Source organism: Haliotis asinina, chromosome 7 (genome assembly GCF_037392515.1).
Source record: "Haliotis asinina isolate JCU_RB_2024 chromosome 7, JCU_Hal_asi_v2, whole genome shotgun sequence".
In the NCBI taxonomy this organism is placed as follows: domain Eukaryota; kingdom Metazoa; phylum Mollusca; class Gastropoda; order Lepetellida; family Haliotidae; genus Haliotis; species Haliotis asinina.
In genome coordinates, this window is record NC_090286.1 from 60,347,877 (window position 1) to 60,368,898 (window position 21,022).

At 45.0% G+C, this 21,022-nt stretch overlaps 1 protein-coding gene across 1 annotated transcript in view; it reads right to left on the reverse strand.

Moving 5' to 3' along the window:
- Positions 1 to 20,735, reverse strand: part of LOC137290806 (sodium-coupled monocarboxylate transporter 2-like) — a 121,118-nt gene extending 100,383 nt beyond the window's left edge. Inside the window, exon 1 of the mRNA XM_067821939.1 lies at positions 20,651 to 20,735. Coding sequence (XP_067678040.1) covers positions 20,651 to 20,663 — 13 coding nt within the window. The 5' untranslated portion in view covers positions 20,664 to 20,735. The remainder of the gene's footprint in view (positions 1 to 20,650) is intronic.
- Between the last annotated feature and the right edge of the window lie 287 nt (positions 20,736 to 21,022).

Sequence of the window (21,022 nt, forward strand, 5' to 3'; positions counted from 1 at the left end):
GCTTTGGTATTGGATCCACAAGGCTGTACGAGATATGGCGAGATCCTAATGTCTTGTCCGCTGAAAATAAAACTCCAAATCCAACTGCACCCTCTAGTGCAGGAGTATTACCTGATGCAGAACCTTCGACCCTCTTGCCTGCTATTGAGACACCTCCAAATCCAACCATCCAGGACTTCTACGATTGTCTGTGGAAGACTGAGACTCGTCTGGAGCAAAACACAAAGATGGTGTCAGCTCTTGTGGAGCAAACCGCATCGATGTTGTCAGCTCGGGTAGATCAAACAACGAATATGTTGGTCGACATCTTGTCCAAGCTGGACAAAGACAAGGATGAACTCCAAGAGGATATTGAAGAAGTTGAGGAGAATATAGAAGAGTGTGAGTGAGTGAGTTTAGTTTTACGCCGCACCCAGCAATATTCCAGCTATATGGCGGCGGTCTGCAAATACTCGAGTCTGAACCAGAGAATGAAATGATCAACAACATGAACATCGATCTGTGCAATTGGGAACCGATGACATGTGTCAACCAAGTCAACGAGTCTGACCACCCAATCCCGACAGTCACCTCTTACGACAAACATAGTCGCCTTTTATGGCAAGCATGGGTTACTGAAGACCTATTCTACCCCGGGACCTTCACGGGTTAGAACATAGAAGACATCGACCAGGAACAAGAAGAGTAGTATAGGGAATGGGGGTTTTAAAACACTTTCAAGAAAAGTCTCTACAAAGCCTTATTTACTAAATAAGGCTTTGGTTGGGCCCTTAGCTCTTGCTATTATTACCCCTACTACTTAACGTGTGTTGGAGGTAACACTGTGCCTATATCACGTTTATATCGATGAAACAGTTTAACGTGAACCGCCTATGATCTCTTTGGTGTTCATAATAAAGGCTTGTTGGGCTTTTTGTATCCCCTGTTCTATGTACTTTTTTTTCTCGTCCTCGCTGATAGCAGACTTACGAGATTTGGACCGAATATCTTGTTTCATTCCGTTATATTTTGTGAGTTCAGAGAGGATTGAACGAAACTCCTCTTCTGAGATCTTACTATCACAGAGTGCCGTGGAAATACGCCCACTTACTGTGTTGAGCTTTGCTTCGGCCAGAACCCTGATCTCGTCGTGTTTCAATGCCTTACGATGCAGTCTGCGTGATACTAACTTAAGCGCCAACCCTAACACCCCTGCCACCCCAGCTGTTATTTCAATACCTAGCACTATAGGTGCAGCCACGATGGTAGCCAACAACCCAACGCCTGCCGCCCCTAGTCCCATGCTGGTTGCCATAAGGGTAGTGTCAGCCCCGTCCACGATATTAAAAGCTCTATGGTACTTTTTACATAGTGCTTTCCGCGTGTCACGGTCTTGTTCTAGTTGGCGTTTCACATCACATAACTGCCTCAAGCGGAACCCATCTACGGTTTCCAGCGTCTTCGCTACTTCCTCTACGACTGGGTACAGACCCATCCTATAATATATATTATGAAAGATATTTTAATTGGGTTTCAGTTAAAAGTCTATTAATGAATTTGAAGTCTACAAGATCTAGACTTCTACTCAGGGTAATAGGTGAGAGGCTAATAGAATTTCCTGTTGTAATAAAAACCCCACTGAGGCTTATTAAGCAGTTTATAGAACCCGTGGTATCCTGTTGTATAACAATACGACAATATTTGCGTAAGTGTTCGGTTTGCCAGTGTATTGACACCCCGGGTAAAATTTGGTGTCCTCTTGGGGTGTTTTCCTTGTCTAAATAAAAGAAGACTTCTATGATGAGTGTGAAAGGGGAGAATATTCTATCAAGATATATACTATAATCATTATTGCTAAATGTTAATTTATTTTTTGCTCTAGACTTTAACCTATTTTTTTCGATATTCATAATTATCATGTATAATTCCTTCTCCGGAATGAAATCCCCGGCCCAGATACCGTTGTTCCTAATCTTAGAGACCAACTCCTCTTTTAATGTGATATAAGGTGAGGTGGGTGTTAAGTTGATCAGCCATTTGGGCTCTTTAAAATCTGATAACGACACCCGTCTGTACACGTTGTCTTTGAAGTGCAGGATATATAAGGCGTCTTCCTCACCAGGCTGATCGAATCCCTCCGTATCTCCTAGGTCGTTAAGCGTAGTGTTGGGATGACTGGTCATTATTATACTATTACGATATAATTTCCAACTGGTTTTCTGATAATAATTCAGGGGTGAACTTCATACCCATGAAGTGTATGTTGTTAGGTAGGAAGATCTTGGTTAGTGATATCTTGTTTTCCACGATCACGTTGACCCCCTGCAGACTGGTGTTGGAGACGACACTCACCCGCACGTAAACGTTGCAAACTTGATACTGGTGTCGTTTCACCACCCGAGTTTGATCCCCTTCACGATCTCGACATCATTCACCGATGGTTCCCCTAGGTAGACTTTGATGATCAGTGTTGAGTTTGCCGGTAGACTCTCTAGTATCTTGACCACGCCTTCGAATTCAGACACCAACTGCAATGTCACGTTTGGTATGGTCGGTTTACTCGATAGCATGTGGGCTGCCATAGTGTTGAGTGGGCTGACGACTACGCTACGTCTCTGAGTTGGGACGTAAGCCACGAGCAGGGTTCCATTGTTCACGACTTTGTTTAGGTGGTTGTCTTTGTTATCCGTGAATACGTAGGGGGAGCCGAGCCTAATATTGAGAAACCAGTGGTTATCGGGTAACAACACCCACTTATCATCTTCGGTGAAGACGAGCATATATGGCTTGTTTCGGGCGATGGTAGTGCTCTCAACATCGTCTAAGTCGAACAGTTTACCCCCGAACGATGGGTATATTATCCAGTTATTACCGGTGTTGACAAGGGCATACTTAGTGTTGATTTTTGCTCTTGTGGTATCTACTATATCACTTAGGGTTCCACCGGAGGGGACTTCAACGCGTTTGTAAATGTTGTTTTTCAGTTGCAAGGCATACGATTTACCATCTACTCCGGGAGCGTCGAAACCGCGCGTGTCTCCGAGGTCGGAGATCCCGATATTGACGCATTTTCTCACTCCGGGACCTTGTGCGCTGGTCATTTTACATGAAGCGTTAAGCTGAGGTATCCTATATTTACAGGATTATGATTTATATCTAACACCGATATTATCAGCTCAGGTATGTTGCCCTGGGTTAATCTCTTATACTGCCGTGGTGAAAACGACTCGGTTCTACCGTCGTTGTATTTCTCAGTTTTCACCGGCACTGCTCTCAGTATAGTTGAAGGGTGGCCTCCTTGAATGTTGTACGTTGTGCTCACCTGACCGAGATGAATGTACAGCTCTCGGTACGGTACTAGGTCGGGTAACTTCGTGCCTGTGACGGTTGTTGTTGGTTTTATCTCGTCAGGAGACATACCGAGTATCCTCGCTAATGGTCGGCCGAGCCTCAAGGAGGTTCTTCCGTTGTTGATTAACACCACTGTGCCGTTTGAGTCGTTCATCTTGAGTTCGGCTCCCAGGGGTTTGAAGACCTCGTCGTTTAGAGAGCACACGCTGTAGTAGCCGTCAGTTATCTGACTGCGAGTTCCACTGACGAACAGCTTATTGTTGCTGGCGTTGATGTTAGTCCATTGCGGTAGGTAGGTGATATCGCAGAGTGCGACTTCGAGTTGACCTGACGTGTTATCGATCGCGTGCGTCAGCTGAACGGCCTCACCGCTCGTTATTCCTGGAAGCGTTATGTACATATTATAATATATAATTTATATATTATAATATGGACTTAGCACACTTGAAAATCGTGGTGGTAGGTAGTACGGGGTTTAAAGCAACCTTTATTAATATCTTTGAAAACTATATCGTGTCCGTTAATAACGCGCAGGCGGTGGTAAACTGGAATCAAAGCCCAATGCAGTTTTGGCAGAACCAACTCAACTTTGCTGTGTGGTGTGCGACGACAGGGTCGGGTGTGACACTAGACTACGGTATAGACGAACTGAGTAAGGCGGTTATTTTGTTTCATATTTATTATCAAACGAGACGAATATTGAAGGAAATAAGTGCTCCTCTTCCCCAAGATAAAGCGTGGAGTATGACGAATAACCCCTATGATAAACGCGCTTATGAACGTATTTGTGGGGAGTTTGAGATTCCAACGAATAAAGACTTTCGCCTTCCTGGTGTGAACCATGGTCTCGGTATAGTTCTCGTGTACTTCTACAGGTCCGGAACATATCAGGCCGGTTCTAAAGATGGTTCATACAACCCAAACCGTCATACATTTACAGGCCCCACAACGAATGAAAAGATCCATGTCAGCTGTATAAAGCAAACCAATCCTGATGCAGCCACAGCCTGGACTAAAATGATCTCAAAAACATCGAAAGAATTCACTCGTGCTGGTACAATATGCTTGAACGACTCGATTCGAACGTACGTGTGGGCGCTGTTGGGTGCGCAGTCGATGACGCGTTCCAACATCCTCGGTAAGGGAACTGCTTACGATGCTCAGAAACACTTCGTTGCCAACGTTGAGGATGCTATCAATTCTCCAGTTGATCTCCCGCGGGCCATCGACCGTTACCAAAACGTGTTAGAATACGCCAGATCGAAAGTCAATTACGTGTTTGGCGTGGGGCTGTACATGGCTCCGAGTGATATGCAACTGAGAGTAAAAAAAGTGGTGGGTTATAACAACAAAATAGTTATAGCCACGGCGGATCAAAAGTTGGGTATCAACCCCGATATTAACACCCCCTATATCCCACACATCCCACCACGTGAAACGGGTATAGTGGCGCCACCCCCGGAGTCTAAAGTTCATGTGGGGGTACCCCCCACACACCCCCATATTCAGGCCTCCAATCACATCGATAATAAAACGGCCCTGGTGGTTGGTGGGGTAGCTTTGGGACTTATTTGGTTAAAAATTTCTTAGCCGCTACGTACACCAGACCCGCCACGGCGACGATGGCTGCCCACAGGTTTTGACTGAGCCACGTGGCAGTTTTAGCCAGAGCGCCCAACAACCACGAGACGATGCTACCCAGGATGCCGGGAAGGGCTTCGGCGGCTTTACCAGCCAGTTTAGCTAGGCGTTCCCCGAGTTTTTTTATCCAGTCTTTAACACCACCGGCAGGTGTGGGGGGAACTCCGCCGCCGGCAGGCCCCACAGGGGTACCCCCTGTCAGTGACACCACCAGGGTTGATATGATGAAACCCAATGCAGTCAGAATGCTGGCGATGGTGATCCCTTGCTCCCGGAACAATATCCGAATCCTGTCTGCTAACGTGGTGTCTCGGTGGAGGACTTGATTGATGGTTTCCCGCACACGGTTGGTCTGGGATCTAAGCTTTTCTTTGTAGCCGGACGCTATCTCCAACCAGGTCTGCCTTTCATCTTCCAAATTACGTATTCGTTCCTCGATGGTGGCTTTCATAGACTCGTCCTCAGTTTCACCGAGTTTTTTCTTTTCATAGGCGATGTGGTCGTCTATCTCACTCATTTTGGCCGTGCTTTTCCAGAGCTGACCACGAATGGTTTGCATCAACAGGTCCAACCCCTTCAGTTCCCGAAAGGTAATTTCGAGACCCGGGAAGGGCTTGTTCTCGTAGTCGGCCAACACCTTTTTAATATCATAAGTCATGTTTTGATCCGATGGGGCGTCCCTGATGCCTTCCAGACTTTGAACTAACTTCGGAGGAATCTTAGGTCGCGCGCCACCGTAATCTTTGAAGCCTAGTTCATCGCGGACAAAGTTACTCTTATATTTACCGACCAATGTTGATAAGGCAAGCGGTTCTCTCTTGTGTTTATGCATGAGATCGATCTCCGGGTGAGCCTTCAAACGCAGCGTGCCATTGCTGAGGGTAAACTTGGAATAGTCCCTTCCCAACGGCTTGATGTTGTCTCTATTTTCAACTGCGTTGTAATAAGCGTCGACGGCGTCATTAATGATTTTGTCACTTAGCGAGAATGAGGTCTCCTGGTCATCATTGAATGCCTGGGCACTATCGTCCCACATATCATCCATAGGTATGTCTTCATCCATTAGTATTAAAAATATATTTCCTTTATATAACAATGTACGGCAGAAAATTAGATCCTTTCAGAAGATTGAGAGAGCCACTAGGCGCCAGAGCCGTGCGCCAGTCGGTGACCATCACCAACAATCCAAGCAAGATAGACCAGAATCAAACTCTGCTGGTTAGATTTCCAAACCTTGGTGAGAATGACCTTATTGTACCAGGCACTGTTCGACTGGCGTTCAATATCACGTTGACCTCCGACAACGACAAACGCGAGCTAGTGCGGAACGTGGGTCGAGCTATCATCAAGAAAACGACCGTCAAGATCAGCGGTAACGAGGTGCTGAGTATCGACGACAGCGACGTGTTTCACTGCTACGGGGATCTCTGGAAAAGCGAGGGAGAACGAGTCAATGATGTGTACCAGGGTATCAGCAAATCAACCCGGTCGCGCATAGGGTATGCCTTCACGACAGACCAGCTAGACAAGCTATCGGACGGTGAAAAGGCCATCGCTCGAGCATACGGGAATCGATTCTGCGTGCCGCTCGACTTCGAGTTGCTCACGGGACACGCGTCGTTTTACCAGGCCGCGCTGGGTGATAGGCTCGAATACGAGCTCACGTTTAACGACTATAGCAAAGTAGTGCGTACGCCGAACAGTGATGAGGCCAGTTATGCCATAGACAACATCTCTCTGGAGTTCGACATGGTCACTAGCCCGGAGCTGGCCAGGCAGGTTCGAAGCCAGTACTCTGGGAAGATGGCTATCCTGTACGATCGCGTACTGAGGCATAGATCAGTCGTGCGAGATAAGTGGAATATCAACCTGAACGTGCCGGCGCGATCGATGAAAGGTATCCTGGTCGTCCCCGTGGAGGATTACGAGCCATTCCGGAGGGACAGCGAGAAGTTTTTCAACCCCGAGATTGAAAAGGTGGAAGTGACCATCGAGGGCGTGCCCAACCAGCTGTTCAGTCATGGTATGAGACCACACCAGCTGTGGGATGAGATAAAAAAGCTACCAGTGGGGGATTACATAACAAAGGACCTGGACCTAGGCTCCGTGCAGATTGGTGAATACCTGACCACCAAGTACGCCCTATGGTTGGACATGCGATCCACGGATGATGATAAACTGCACGGTAGCGGGCGCCGTATAGATAACGGCAGCGAAGGGATAACCATCCAGATTACTAAGAAGGCTCAACCCGCTGGTAAGTTGAAATTATATCTGTACGTTATTATGGACGCGCAACTTAATATAGACAATGGGAGATTCGTGCAAGCCATCTACTGATGGGGGGTACCCCCCACTGCCCACTGACCCACACTGCGCCATAGTGTGCGGGCAGACTGGCTGTGGGAAGACCGTTTTCGTCTTGGATATGTTGGAGGGTTACTACAAGGATGTGTTCGATAACATCGTTATCATGTGCCCTACTCTGAGCATGAATAAAACGTACGCGCGACCTTGGGTGATGACGGACCCGGACGTACACAAAATCGACCCTGGAACACGCCTGCAGGACTGGTTGAAAGCTCTTCACGAGAAATTTAAAGGGGAACCGACGCTGTTCATACTGGACGACTGCAGCGCTAATCGCGAGATAACAAAAAAGAGAGACATGCTATCGTACCTGGCCTTCTCCGGCCGGCATGCAAATCACAGCGTCTGGGTGCTAACGCAGAAGTTCAACTCGGTGTTGAAAGACCTCAGGGAGCAGACGCGATGGGTGGCCTTATTTCACTGCAAGGACAGGGATTCGTTCGAGGAGTGTTTGAGAGAGAACGATGTGATGAGTAAATTAGAACGGGAACGGGTGAAGAAACAGCTCGCTGAAACTAAACACGCTAAGCTCGTGCTCAAGACCGACCAACCAGTAGCATATAGGGTGTGCTAAAGCTAAGCAAAGCTAAGCTAAAGCTAAGCAAATGCTAAGTATAGCTATGATATTTGAAGTGTTTGTCGTGTGCAACTTAACCTTCATTTCTCTGTGTTTTGTCTGCATCGGGTATTATATAGTTAAAACTAAATCTTACTTGTTATATTATAAGATGGAGTGTGAGGAATTGCTCGAACAATTGTTGGTACCTGGGGTAGTGGATGATGATAAGCGAGAGAAACTGGTGGCGTTGGCTGTTGGCGGCAAAGCCAAACATTACTTTGGAGACTACACTCCGGATAAAATTCACAAAATGTCAGCCGAAGAAATCGATAAGCTGTACGCTAGATACGAGTCCCGGCTCGGAGCAGAAATGACAAAGACAATAGGATCGGCTATGACCCAGATATACACCGGTATTGTATCATACTTCCTTCCCATTCCACCAGAGCGCCGACTTTACCTGTGGGAGGACCTCGAGAAAGACCCTTTTATCGAACACGCCGTGAGTTCTATCAGCTGCGGGCTGTACCACAAATATGGTATGTTGTTGGCTCCAGTGACGGCGGCGATTATCACGGCAAAGCATTGTCAATTTGAGAGAAAAAATAATAATAATAGTATAGATGGATGCTGCTCCCGAGGTGATACCCCCCACAGTGAGGGAAACCCCTCCCGAGGTGAGGGAAGTGACCCCTTCACAGGAACCCCCAACAGTAACCAGGCAGAATCCTAAGAGAGTAGCTGCCGGTAAAAAACGGTGGTGTAACCAACATAAAATTATTACAGTGACCAACCAAACCCGACTGTTGTTGGCTGTAGGCGTAACTGCTGCCTTGGCTATCTCGTGGTGAGGTAACCCCCACTGTCGACCCGCATATCATGTTATAATTTAAAATATTTTTATATATACATAATGTCTGAGGGGAAAACGTTCGTCAACGACGCATACCACGCCACAGTGGTCGCCAGTCTAGCAGTAGGGTACGCTCGGTTGACTAAAATGGTGCTTAAACAACCAACTATCAAGCTAGATTTCAACCTGCAGGATATGGGTATGCTCATAATGAACCTTGGTATGGCGATGGCCACAAAAGACATCCTAGTAAAACAAGGGATAATACCTGATAATATAATGAAATAAATATAGGATGGCCACGATAGCTATGATGGTCGGTGGGGCGTTAGTGAATGCCCTGGCATTTTCCGGGAGTAATTTCCTCTTCTCGAAACTACGAGATGATCACGCGGGTGAAATACAGGAAGAAAGGAAGCGGCACGATCTCGCTACTGAGAACTTACAAAAGGCACAGGCCGAGTACGCTAAAAAACGCCTCCAGAGGATCGATTTTATTAACGAACAACTCCAGCGTGAAAACCATGCCGTTCAAACATTCAACGATGTCGATGAAGCAATGAAAGAATACTACCTACTAACTGGTAAACGATTGGAACCGCTCAGTAAACCCACACTCGCTCAGTACTACACACCATCCAAGGGACAAATGAATCGTGAACTGGGCTTCATAGTGTTGGGTATAGCAGCTACTGCGTTGGTTGCGAAGCAATTAAATTAAATACCTATATAAGTAAACATGAGACCCGCTCCATACCGATGCGAATACATACTTATGGGGAAGACCGAGGCCTGTGGTAGGAAATGCAGGAATCAGGGGTTCTGTTGTTTCCATATGGGAAGTCCTAACTACACGTGTTCTGTGTGTGGTATCAGGGTTAAAGGACACTACTGTCTATGTAAAGCTCACGGAGCGAACGTAGTCAGACATCAACTCATCTACGAGAATAAAAAGGACTACATAAAAGAAAGTAGGCGACTGCTCAAGATAGACTCCAAATAAATGTTTTATCAAGGGTTACCTCCCTTTACTGTGACCCAATTAGACATTGGTTATGTTAGGTGTAAACACTATGACTACTGTACGCGAGCTAAAGCGGGTCGCAAAACAGAGAGGTGTGATCGGGTATTCTCGAATACGGAAGTCAGCATTGTTGAGATTACTAGGTTTAGAAGCCCCTCCTACGGTAAAACAAGCTCAAGCAAAACAGCTTGGATACACGGGTTATTCAAACCTGGGGAGAGCCGGGTTAGTCGAATTGTTATCACATACCCCCATAGCACGTCCCACTGTAAAACAACTGAAAGCCGAGGCACACGATTTTGGTTTAGGCGGGTATTCCCGTATGAGGAAACCACAACTTTTAGAACTATTACGACAGAATAGAACTATTGACCTACAGTTCGTGCGCACTGAGCGCACTGTAGGCAACTATTTGAGAGGTTGGCGCATGCACGTTGATAGAAACATAGACATTACAGATATCAAGCCTCTGATAGCTGATAAGGTCAACCAAGAACTAAATAATCTAGGAAGTATCAAGTTTCAGATCACAGTGAAAATGTCGCTCGATAAGCAGGTTGGGAGTACCACTGAATATGTTCAGCCTTACTTCCGAGGTAAACAAGAGGTCGTCACACATACAGAGACCATTGACGCATCAATCGATACCAGTTTTCAGCAGATACGAGAATACCTAGAACGCTACACACACTTGGGGTCCGGGTGGGCTGTAGATAAAATCGATAATGTCTATCTAGACATAGCTAACTACGTGCCATTCAGAGGCGGGTCATACCTAGCCTTGCCCCCCTACTATAGGAACAAACATGCCATAGTAAACGTTAAGAATAGAGGAAACGATTGCCTGAGGTTAGCTATCAGGTCAGCCTTATTTCCAGCTGACACTAATCCGAACAGGTCTTCTAATTATCCTCAGGAAGATGGGCTGAACTGGGATGGTATAGATGAACCCACCCCCATATCCCAGATCACTAAAGTAGAAAAACAGAATAATCTGGCTATAAATGTCTTTGGGCACGAAGGTAACACAACAATAGTACACAGATTGGGTGAACCCATGGGGGTACCCCCCGCTCGCGTTATCAATATATTCATGATCCAGCGAGGTGACAAGTATCACTACACATGGATAAAACACTTTAGCAGGCTGTTGTATGACCAATCAGCACACAGAGAAAAGACCCACTTCTGTGAACGATGCCTACATGGCTTCACACGAGCTGATTTATTAGAATCCCACCGGGATGATTGCCAAGGTGTGGGGCAGACGGCCATACGAGTCGACATGCCTAAGGAAGGTGATAATATCCTAAAATTCGGTAACCACAAGAACCAAATGTCTGTGCCTTATATCATATACGCCGACTTCGAAGCCTTGGTTGTGGTGGGGGATTCCCCCAGTGGTGCCGCCGGCGAGGTTCCCATCACCCACAAAACACAAGAGCATAAAGCCTGTGGGTTTGGATACATTGTCGTCCGTTGTGACGGGGAAACGAAAGCTCCGGTAGTGTATAGGGGCCCTGACGCGGCTGAAAGGTTTCTAAAGTGTTTGCAGGAGGAAGAAAAAATTATTAGGAATACATTGTATAGAATCGCTCCCATGCATATGACCCGAGTCGACAGGCTAGCTCACGCTAGTAGCACTAACTGTCACGTGTGTGACTCACCACTTAACGGTGATTCGGTGAGAGATCACTGCCACATAACTGGTAAGTATAGAGGCGCCGCTCACAGCGCGTGCAACCTCAAGCTTAAAATCAACCCTAAGACAATAAACATCCCAGTTGTCTTTCACAACTTGAGAGGGTACGACTCACACTTGATCATGCAGGCCATCGCGAAAATCGATGGTAATATAACGTGCATCCCCAACAACATGGAGAGATACATCTCCTTCAGCTTAAACGGACTTAGGTTCATTGACTCGTTTCAGTTCCTCCTGTCGTCACTCGACAGTCTGGTCAAGGCCAACAATACCTTCCCTATCACCGATCGATACACAGATGCCGAGACTAGACCCCTGCTTATGAGGAAGGGTGTGTACCCCTATGAGTACATGGATAGTTGGGCCAAGTTCACCGAGACCAGACTACCCCCTATTGACTGCTTTTATAGCAAGCTGAATGAGGCGTCCGTCTCACGAGATGATTACTCGCACGCGACTAACGTATGGAATAAACTGGGTTGTAAGAACCTGGGTGATTATCACGACCTGTACTTGAGGACAGATCTACTGCTGTTAGCCGACGTGTTTGAGACGTTTAGGCGGACGTGTTTCAAGCAGTATAAACTCGACCCCGCATGGTATTACACCAGCCCAGGTCTGTCGTGGGACGCCTTGCTTAAAAAGACCGGAGTTAATTTGGAATTGCTCACAGATTACGACATGCACCTATTCATTGAGAAAGGCTTGCAAGGTGGGATTTCCATGGCATCCAAACGATACGCGAAACCAAATAATCAATACGTGAAAGGTTACGATCCTAACAAGCCAACCAATCACATTCTCTACCTCGACGCAAACAACCTGTACGGCTGGGCCATGAGCCAGTATCTACCTACAGGGGGATTCGAATGGGTACCCCACGTTGATGTTATGGGGGTTGCACCAGATTCGAACAAAGGTTATATCCTCGAGGTTGACTTAGAGTATACCAAGGAATTACACACATCGCACAACAGCTACCCCCTGGCCCCCGAATGTATGAGGGTTAACCCAGACTGGATGTCTGAGTACCAACATAACTTGTTAGGTGGGCGTGTGACAGACGTTGAAAAACTCGTGCCTAACTTAATGAATAAGACCAAGTACATCGTTCACCTACAGCTGTACCTGTCGTTGGGTATGAGGCTGACCAAAATACACAGGGTGCTCATGTTCGACCAGAGCCCATGGATGGAGCCCTACATCAGAATGAACACAGACCTACGAAAAAAAGCCACCAGTGATTTTGAGAAAAATCTCTACAAGCTCATGAACAACTCGGTGTTTGGTAAGACTATGGAGAACCTGAGGAAACGCGTGACCGTGAAGCTGGTTCGGTCGAGTGAGGAAGACAAGCTCAGGAGATTGATAGCCAGTCCGGCATTCAACCGTAGTAAGATATTCACAGACAACCTGGTTGCCCTACACATGAAGAAAAGCCACATAAAATTCAACCGGCCTGTTTACGTGGGGATGAGCATCCTCGATTTATCCAAACACCTGATGTACGACTTTTACTACAACGAGCTCAAGAAACAGTACGGTGACAGGTGTGAAGTGCTGTACACTGACACGGATTCCCTGCTGATGGAGATTCGAACTGAGGACGTGTACGAGGACATGAAAAAACACCTCGATTTATACGACACCAGCGACTACCCTAAGACCCATACCATACACAGTAGGGTAAATAAAAAGGTCCTAGGTAAGATGAAGGACGAGTGTGTTGGCACGCCCATAGCCGAGTACATAGGTTTGAGACCTAAGATGTACTCCATACTGAAAGCCGACAATAGTGAGATCCGGAAGGCTAAGGGGGTTAAGAAGTATGTGGTGAAACAACACATCAAACACGCCAGATTCAAGGAAGCCCTGTTCAAGACCCGTACCTTTAGGCACAAAATGAACACACTTAGAAGTGATGGACATAAGATATACGGACTGACTATAAACAAGACGTCCCTGTCGCCTATGGACACGAAACGTTGGATAGCTATTGATGGGATAAACACATACGCGTATGGACATGAAAAAATTTGAGGCTATTTACTACAGCCAGCGTGGGTACTGGAAAGGAGCTAGCGCAGTAGATAAGCTAGCTAAAATAACGCGAGTACCCCCGGAGGAAGCCAAAGCGTGGCTTGAAAAACAAGCCCTGTGGCAGATCTATTTGCCGACACCACGCTACGTGCCTAGAAGGAGGTTCGGTATTAACATACCTAATAGCGTTCACCAGGCAGACCTACTGTTCCTACCCCACGACAAGAGGTACAAGTATGCCTTAACCGTAGTGGACGTAGCCAGTCGTTACAAGGAAGCCGAACCCTTGACCACGAAAGATTCGGCCCAGGTAGCCAGAGGATTCGAACGCATATACAAACGCAGCCCGCTGACGTGGCCAACAGAGCTGCAAGTTGACCCCAGACGGGAGTTCATGGGTGCCGTGTCACAACTGCTAGCCAAACACGATACAAAGGTCAGGCGTGGCACGGCCGGAGCCCATCGCAGCCAAGCCATAGTTGAGAGATTTAATAGGACTTTGGCTGAGCGCTTGTTTGGCCATCAGTATGCTAGGGAGATGGTCACCCCTGGAAAACGATCGACTGAATGGGTCACGAGGTTACCCAAGGTGGTGTCGGCAATCAACCATGAAGTCACCCGTCTCACCGGTAAGAAACCGGCAGACGCTATCAAACTAAAATCAATAGTTGCAGAGTCGGCCGCTCCATTGCGTGGGAAGGAGAAACAGATACCAGATAGGGCCCTAGTGAGGTATCTATACCAGCCGGGGGAACACGAGGGTGATAGCCGTAAGCGGGCCACCGATCCTATATGGTCAGTCAAAACTTACAACATAGATAAAGTGGATATAAAAGCCGACGAACCTAACTTGTACTACTTGAGGGATGGGCCGGGTAGGGGGTTTGTAAGAGAAGAATTATTGATCGTACCGTACGGCACAGTGTTACCTCCAACACACGTTAAGTAGTAGGGGTAATAGTAGCAAGAGCTAAGGACCCAACCAAAGCCTTATTTAGTAAATAAGGCTTTGTAGAGACTTTTCTTGAAAGTGTTTTAAAACCCCCATTGTATATACTACTAGAAGAGGTCCATTGTGATATACAGAAGGTTGGGTGGATGGTAGAATCAACCAAGAATTTTGTGTACATTTCGATGACTGTCTTTGCTCTGTGGAATGCCTTTTTGGAAGCACTGCACATCAGCGAAACAAGATGATTCACAGTTCATACACCCCATACACAAACAGGACGATGTGAAGAATAAGATACCTTCCAAGGACCCCTCCCACATGAACTAAAATCGAACTACAAACGATGTATATTTTTTGTTTGTGTGAAACTTGCACCTCGAAATACAATGATGAATATTTTTCGTCAGCAGGTACCTCGAACTACAAACGATGAATATTTTTCGTCTGCATGTACCTCGAACTACAAACGATGTATGCATTTGTTCAAAGTAGAAAAAATATCGTATATTTTCTGCAGAACCTATTCTCACCAAAGATCTGGAAGCATCAACTCATCTTTCATCATCTTTCCCTTTCGATGTGGTTGAGTGGCAGATTTCACCAAGTCTGCACAGAAATGGTCCCCCCCACACCCAACCGTAGGCGTTCTATCCCACCACAGTCTCAAAATGTTTCTTGTATCTTGCAGCCGTAGACTGGAATCGTTTCTCCACTTGGTGAATCGAGACACAGCATCAGTCTATTCTTCCCTTCGTATTTGGATATGGCAAACTTTTTGCCTTTTGTAGACGCCTTCCGGAACTTCAGAAGTTGTATATTTTGGATAAACACATGTATGATTAGGCATTCTAGAACCTCAAGTGGTAGACGTTCCTGAGGTGTGTAGTCTATGTCTTTATTTTTCCATTAAACACATTGTTTACTTCCAATGCTATAGTCAGTTGCACCACACTTACATGTTGAGTTGTCTCCATCAAAGAGTAGAGGATGGCCTTGGTTAAAAGTGCAGCATTTATGCTCAGGCTCCGAGCAGTTTGAGAGTACAACTCGCAGTTTTCCATTAACTGTGTGACATTGCCTTGGTTGGTATAGGTGAACAAAAGCAATTACTTCTCCATTTTCGACATAATGCACAAACAGAGTTCTAGAAACTGCTTTGGAATTTGGTATCGTTCGTAGAAGATGTACCCTGATCACTCCAGGAATTGTTTCCCTCAGTCAGAGAGAAACACATGTGAGGCACCTACATTTTGTCTACTTCAGAAGCGATCTGCGTAGGGGGTAGTGAAAGAAAGCCTCCATCATCTGAGGCTCATCATTTTCATATATTGATCTTGTTATACGTGATATTGTTTCTTCGCTTCGCAAACGGATAAATTACCTGACCTGATCTCAGCATAACCTTCCCACAATAGTTTGGTTCCAGGCATTTCATACCCTGTGCTTTTTATATTTTTAATTGGAGGTACACTCAGTGTGGTGAAACCCTCAGTGTGGTAGGTTACAGAGATGTGAGGTAAAGCCTCCCGTTTTACTCATTCTCTCTTATTTAGAGAAGGAACCATAAAGTAGTTTAGTTCGTAGCATTTTGGTTATTACATATACTATTTTTGCTGGGTGATAAAAATTCATATCAGAGTTATATGTGGACGGGTTTTGTAGAGATGAAAAGTAATCATATAGTTAGTACTAGATGTGGGTGTACCCTGGTTTTCCCTGCAACATCGCAGGCGATTTGGCTGTGCGATTTAGAACCCCTATTCCCTATACTACACAAACAAAGGTTGTATGATAGTCTATGTCAAGGTTGGCTTTCCTCAGTAGCTAATTCATACAAAAATGTGAAGCATATGGCAGATTTAAGTAGAAAGATACGTATGCATAGATTTCGCCCATATTACTACAAGCATGTCATTGCTCAGTTTAGCTGTGATATTTCCATTTAGCGGTTGAATTGGGTAGACACACAAACATCAGTTATGCTGACAGGATTTGCTTTTATTGTCATAGTATTTTGGTGGAGGATGAATTCCATGTTCTGCTAATATGTGAGAGATATGAAAATATTAGATAAGAATGCCTTCCTCCACATACACTTGTTAACCGCAGCTTTGATAATCTCTTGTAACAACATACAAACTTTTTGGCACCCCTGAACGGCCACCTCTTCGTGGTGGGTGCTGGGTAATGCTAAGAGGCATTCACCCCCGTTGTGGACCCAGGGGATATTTGGTCCACCAACCCGTTTGCCGTGGGTTGCGGCCCTATGTCGGTGGAGGAAGGGATACTGGTGGTTGAGGGCAATAGGGGGCTGCAACCTTGTTTCTGTTGCCTAATACACCACTTCGGCTCTGACTTCACCTAGACGAGTGGTCGAATGGGCTCAATCAATCGCATAGTCACGCCAAGCCCTGAGCGTTACATCATGTAATGTGTGAGTGAGTGAGTGAGTTAAGATTTAACGTCACATCGGCAACATTTCAGCCATATCGTGACGAGAGCATTTAATACTGAAATGGAATATATGTTGTTCATAAAAACCTGTCGTCAAAGGACAGTAAAACAACTAGAATATGACAGTTACAATTTAAAACTAGTGTGGAAAGTTAAAACCAATTTCACTATTTGGACAAAGCAATATGAAATACGGGCTATACATCACCAACAATTGAAGGTAGATCACCATGCTAAGGACCATGTGGACTTACTGTAATGTTTGAACTTTGAAAATTGTATCATTTTAAGTCTAGGCAAATTTTTGGACCTTCTTCATTTCAAATATACACTTTCGTGTATTTGCCTAGAGTCGTATGCCCAGAGGCGGCGGCTCGTGGGCCAATCTGGTGGAATGATTATACTTTTAATTTTTCTACTGGAGTATATCATCCGGGTATCCTTGTTTTTAGCATTGTCCTTGTGATACTCGGTGGTGGGTAGGTGGCTCGGATGATGAAACAATTATAAGCTGACTATGGGTCACCAAACTCCCTCGAAAAAGACTAAATGACAACTCAACAATGATAATGAAGAGTATGAATCCACTATAACAGAATAGTGGCCATGTTTCCTATTGACTGTGATAAACCTTGACTGACATTCCTCTTGAAGTCACTGCCCATAGCACCTTGTTAGCTGACATGTCAGAACTGGACATTGTGTCAGAAATGAAAGATGAAGGTGTGACATATGTCAGACGATTTATCATCCATAAAAACAATGAACTGATATACACAAACACCTTGTTTCATTCTCATCTCCAAGTCTCCCTCAGTCTGTTAAAGTGGGTTACTGTCATATCACAGGTGCAGTCTACATCTCAAATCCATTGAGGTGTTTTCGACGCCAAAAATATGGTCATGGACGTCTCATGTAAAGGAATACTGCACCAGCACATTCAAAAAATGTACAAATTGTTCAGGCAGTCATTCATCATTTTTTACAAAAAATGTAAAATATGGCAAAAGCAAATAGAAATAAACAAAGTAAAATTCACTCAAAACGTTAGCTTTGCTGATGCGAAAAAGACTGCAATCAACACTACCTAATGCAACTTATGCATCTGTCGTCAGATTACCTTCTGAAACCACTTCATCAATTGTGTGTCAAACAGACCTGACTTGGGTTAAAACTGATAATCCGAAACTTTTCACGACTTAACAATCTACTGAGGCCTCATGTGAACGCCTGTGTGCTATCTACAGTTCAGGGTGAAGAACAAAGATTGTCACAATCTACAGAACAGACTCATCTGGAACAAATTCAAAGTCTAAAACTACTGTCAAACCGAGAACAGATAATCGGAAAAAAGATTGGTAGACCACCCAAGGGTTCAGGGAATCGCATAAAAGTATTCAATAAATATGGTTCACTCGGGGATATGGATATGTCAGAAAACATCCATCGCAGGGCACATAGCTTGTCGCCCTCCAGAAAAGCGAGGGGTAGATCCTTAATCAATCCATCAAAAAGATAATGTCTTCCAAACATATAGTGCAATGGAACTGAGTGAGTTAAAAGTTAATGTCACATCAGCAATATTGCAGCCATATAATGACGAGAAATCCTGTAGATGCACAAAAATACAAGTAATTAGAGAACCAGCCATCGACGGACCGTAAAATAACTAGAGTATCACAAAAAGTGTTAAAACTAGCTAAAATGTATTTTAAAAGCAGAAAACTATGTTAGACAATGCCATCTAAAAATTGATCACCAACAACTGAAGGTAGATCACCATACTAGGGGCCATGGTGACTCACAGTGCTTCTGCTAGCTGCATTGACCCTAGCAGATTTACACCATCCCTTCAGCTGTTGGCGATTGTATGGAAGTTTAGCCACAACTTAAAATAACAATAATATTAGAGCTAAAAGTGAGGAAGATTAAATTAGACTTCGAATGTTTTGGGATTTACGTACCATCTCAGGAGGACAATATATATATATTCTATATATATATATATATATATCAACATTGCAAATAGATTCACTATCACCTCACTAACATACCCAACATTTTCGCCACCAAATGACCCACCACTACTCTGCTTACTCGACCCTTCATTTTGACAAGATTGGATTATAGCAACAGTCTGTTTACACGTTCCTTCCAAAACCCTGATGAAACACCTTCAAAGTAAATCCTTCAGTCTTTATATATATGATATCTATCTACCACAGTGTTGAGCAGGTTCCACAGTGTTGAGCGGGTTTCTGATATGTAATAACTAATCTTCACGGCAAAAGAATAATGTTTACCACGAACGTAATCGTTTTCATTTTGCCCGTCCAGGGACAGGTCATGAAATTAGAACTGTATTCTTCGCACGGTGTTCTTGCTCTTATGATGCTACTAAAGAAATGGAACATCTGCACTGCATTTTAGGCAACAGTGAACATGCCACGTTGAATTGCTAAAGAACGTCAGGAAGTAATAGGGAATACTGAGGCAGGTTGGAGCATCCAACGCGTTGCCATGTATTATGGAACACTTCAGTCCATTATCTACAGTCTGCTTGACCGCTATCAACAGACAAACCCCGTCGATAACCACCCTCGTAGCCGAATTCCACGTGGAACGTCATACCGGCAAGCTCTCTACATTGTCACCTCTTAATTGCGAAATCGCTGCATACCAGCTACCACAAGAGACCGTAAAGAAAACACAACAGACCCATCAGCCACAATATTGTTCGTTGATATCTCAGTCAGGCTGGTCTACGTTGCCGTCGACCATGCGTTGGTTCACGTTCGACACCACGACATAGACGTGCTCGGCCGACCTTGGCGGCAGTTCATCGTAACTGGCGTAATGGACAGTGGCAGAACATCGTCTTCTCAGATGAAAGTCACTTTTGTATCGATACTGCAGACAGCAGAGTGAGAATGTGGTGTCATCAAGGTAAAAGATTCTTAGAAATCTGTGTTTTGGAGAGAGATCGTTGAGGAGGGCCTTCCCTCACGTTTTAGGGTGCGATAAGCTGGGGAAATGTTCAACATGTAATCTTTCAGAACAATGGGCAAGGTCGTGGTAGGGGTGTTATTGCGCAGCGCTACATCGACAAGCTGTGGAGACCAGTAATTCGTTCAATTTTGGATCAAAGACATGATCTTGTTTTTAGCTATATAATGCGAAAACGCACACAGCAAGACTGACAGAAACATTTCGCCAGAACAACAACAGTCAGACCATGGATCGACCAGCTTCAAGCCCGGTTTTGAATTTCATCACCTCTGGGAGTTGAAAAGGCAAATTCATCAACAGCGAGTCGGTCCAGTTGACTTCCAACAACTGCAACGGGGTATTATTGACGCTTACAATAAACATTCGCAAGAGGATTACCCAATATGTGCAGTTGTTCCTGATGCCAATGGAGGTCACACCCGTTATTGACGTTAACGTTTCTTTCCCCTTTAAGGAGAGTTAGTAGAACGAAAATGCAATGTTTTCACTCACTGCCAATATCATCAGTTAACACTATTCGCGTTTCTTTTGGCTTTGAGTATATAACAAGTCGGGAGGATTTGCTTTGGAGAGATTGACGTTGCTATATGAGGGTTTTAGAAACACGGCTAAGCAGACTATATATACCGTTCCAAGACCTGAGGTGTAGATTTCTCTCTGAATTCCATGCACTGGATACGGATCCGTGAAAGAATTGATTTCAAGGTACTCACTCTCACTTGCCATTGTGATACCTCCACGGATTCCTCATACAACAAATACTCTCCTACTCCCCAGATCCAGTCACGAACATCTGCTGGATCTTCCATCATTCAGCGTCAAAACATCTGTTACCCTACTATGGAACTCATTTTCACAGCTCTTCAGGTGCTCAAGTTTAGCATATCTTTCCTGAATCTTGACAATCACGTTGCTGTCAAAAGTGACAGAAAATACTGAGACCGTATTTGGACTTATTCAAGAGAAGTATAAACCTATCATTTTCTATGACGCCCTGGAGATGTCAGGGATGGACCTCGGAGTCAAATCCATAGGCATGGCAAAGACGGTAGACAGACGAGGTATTGGACAGTCTCTATAAAAGA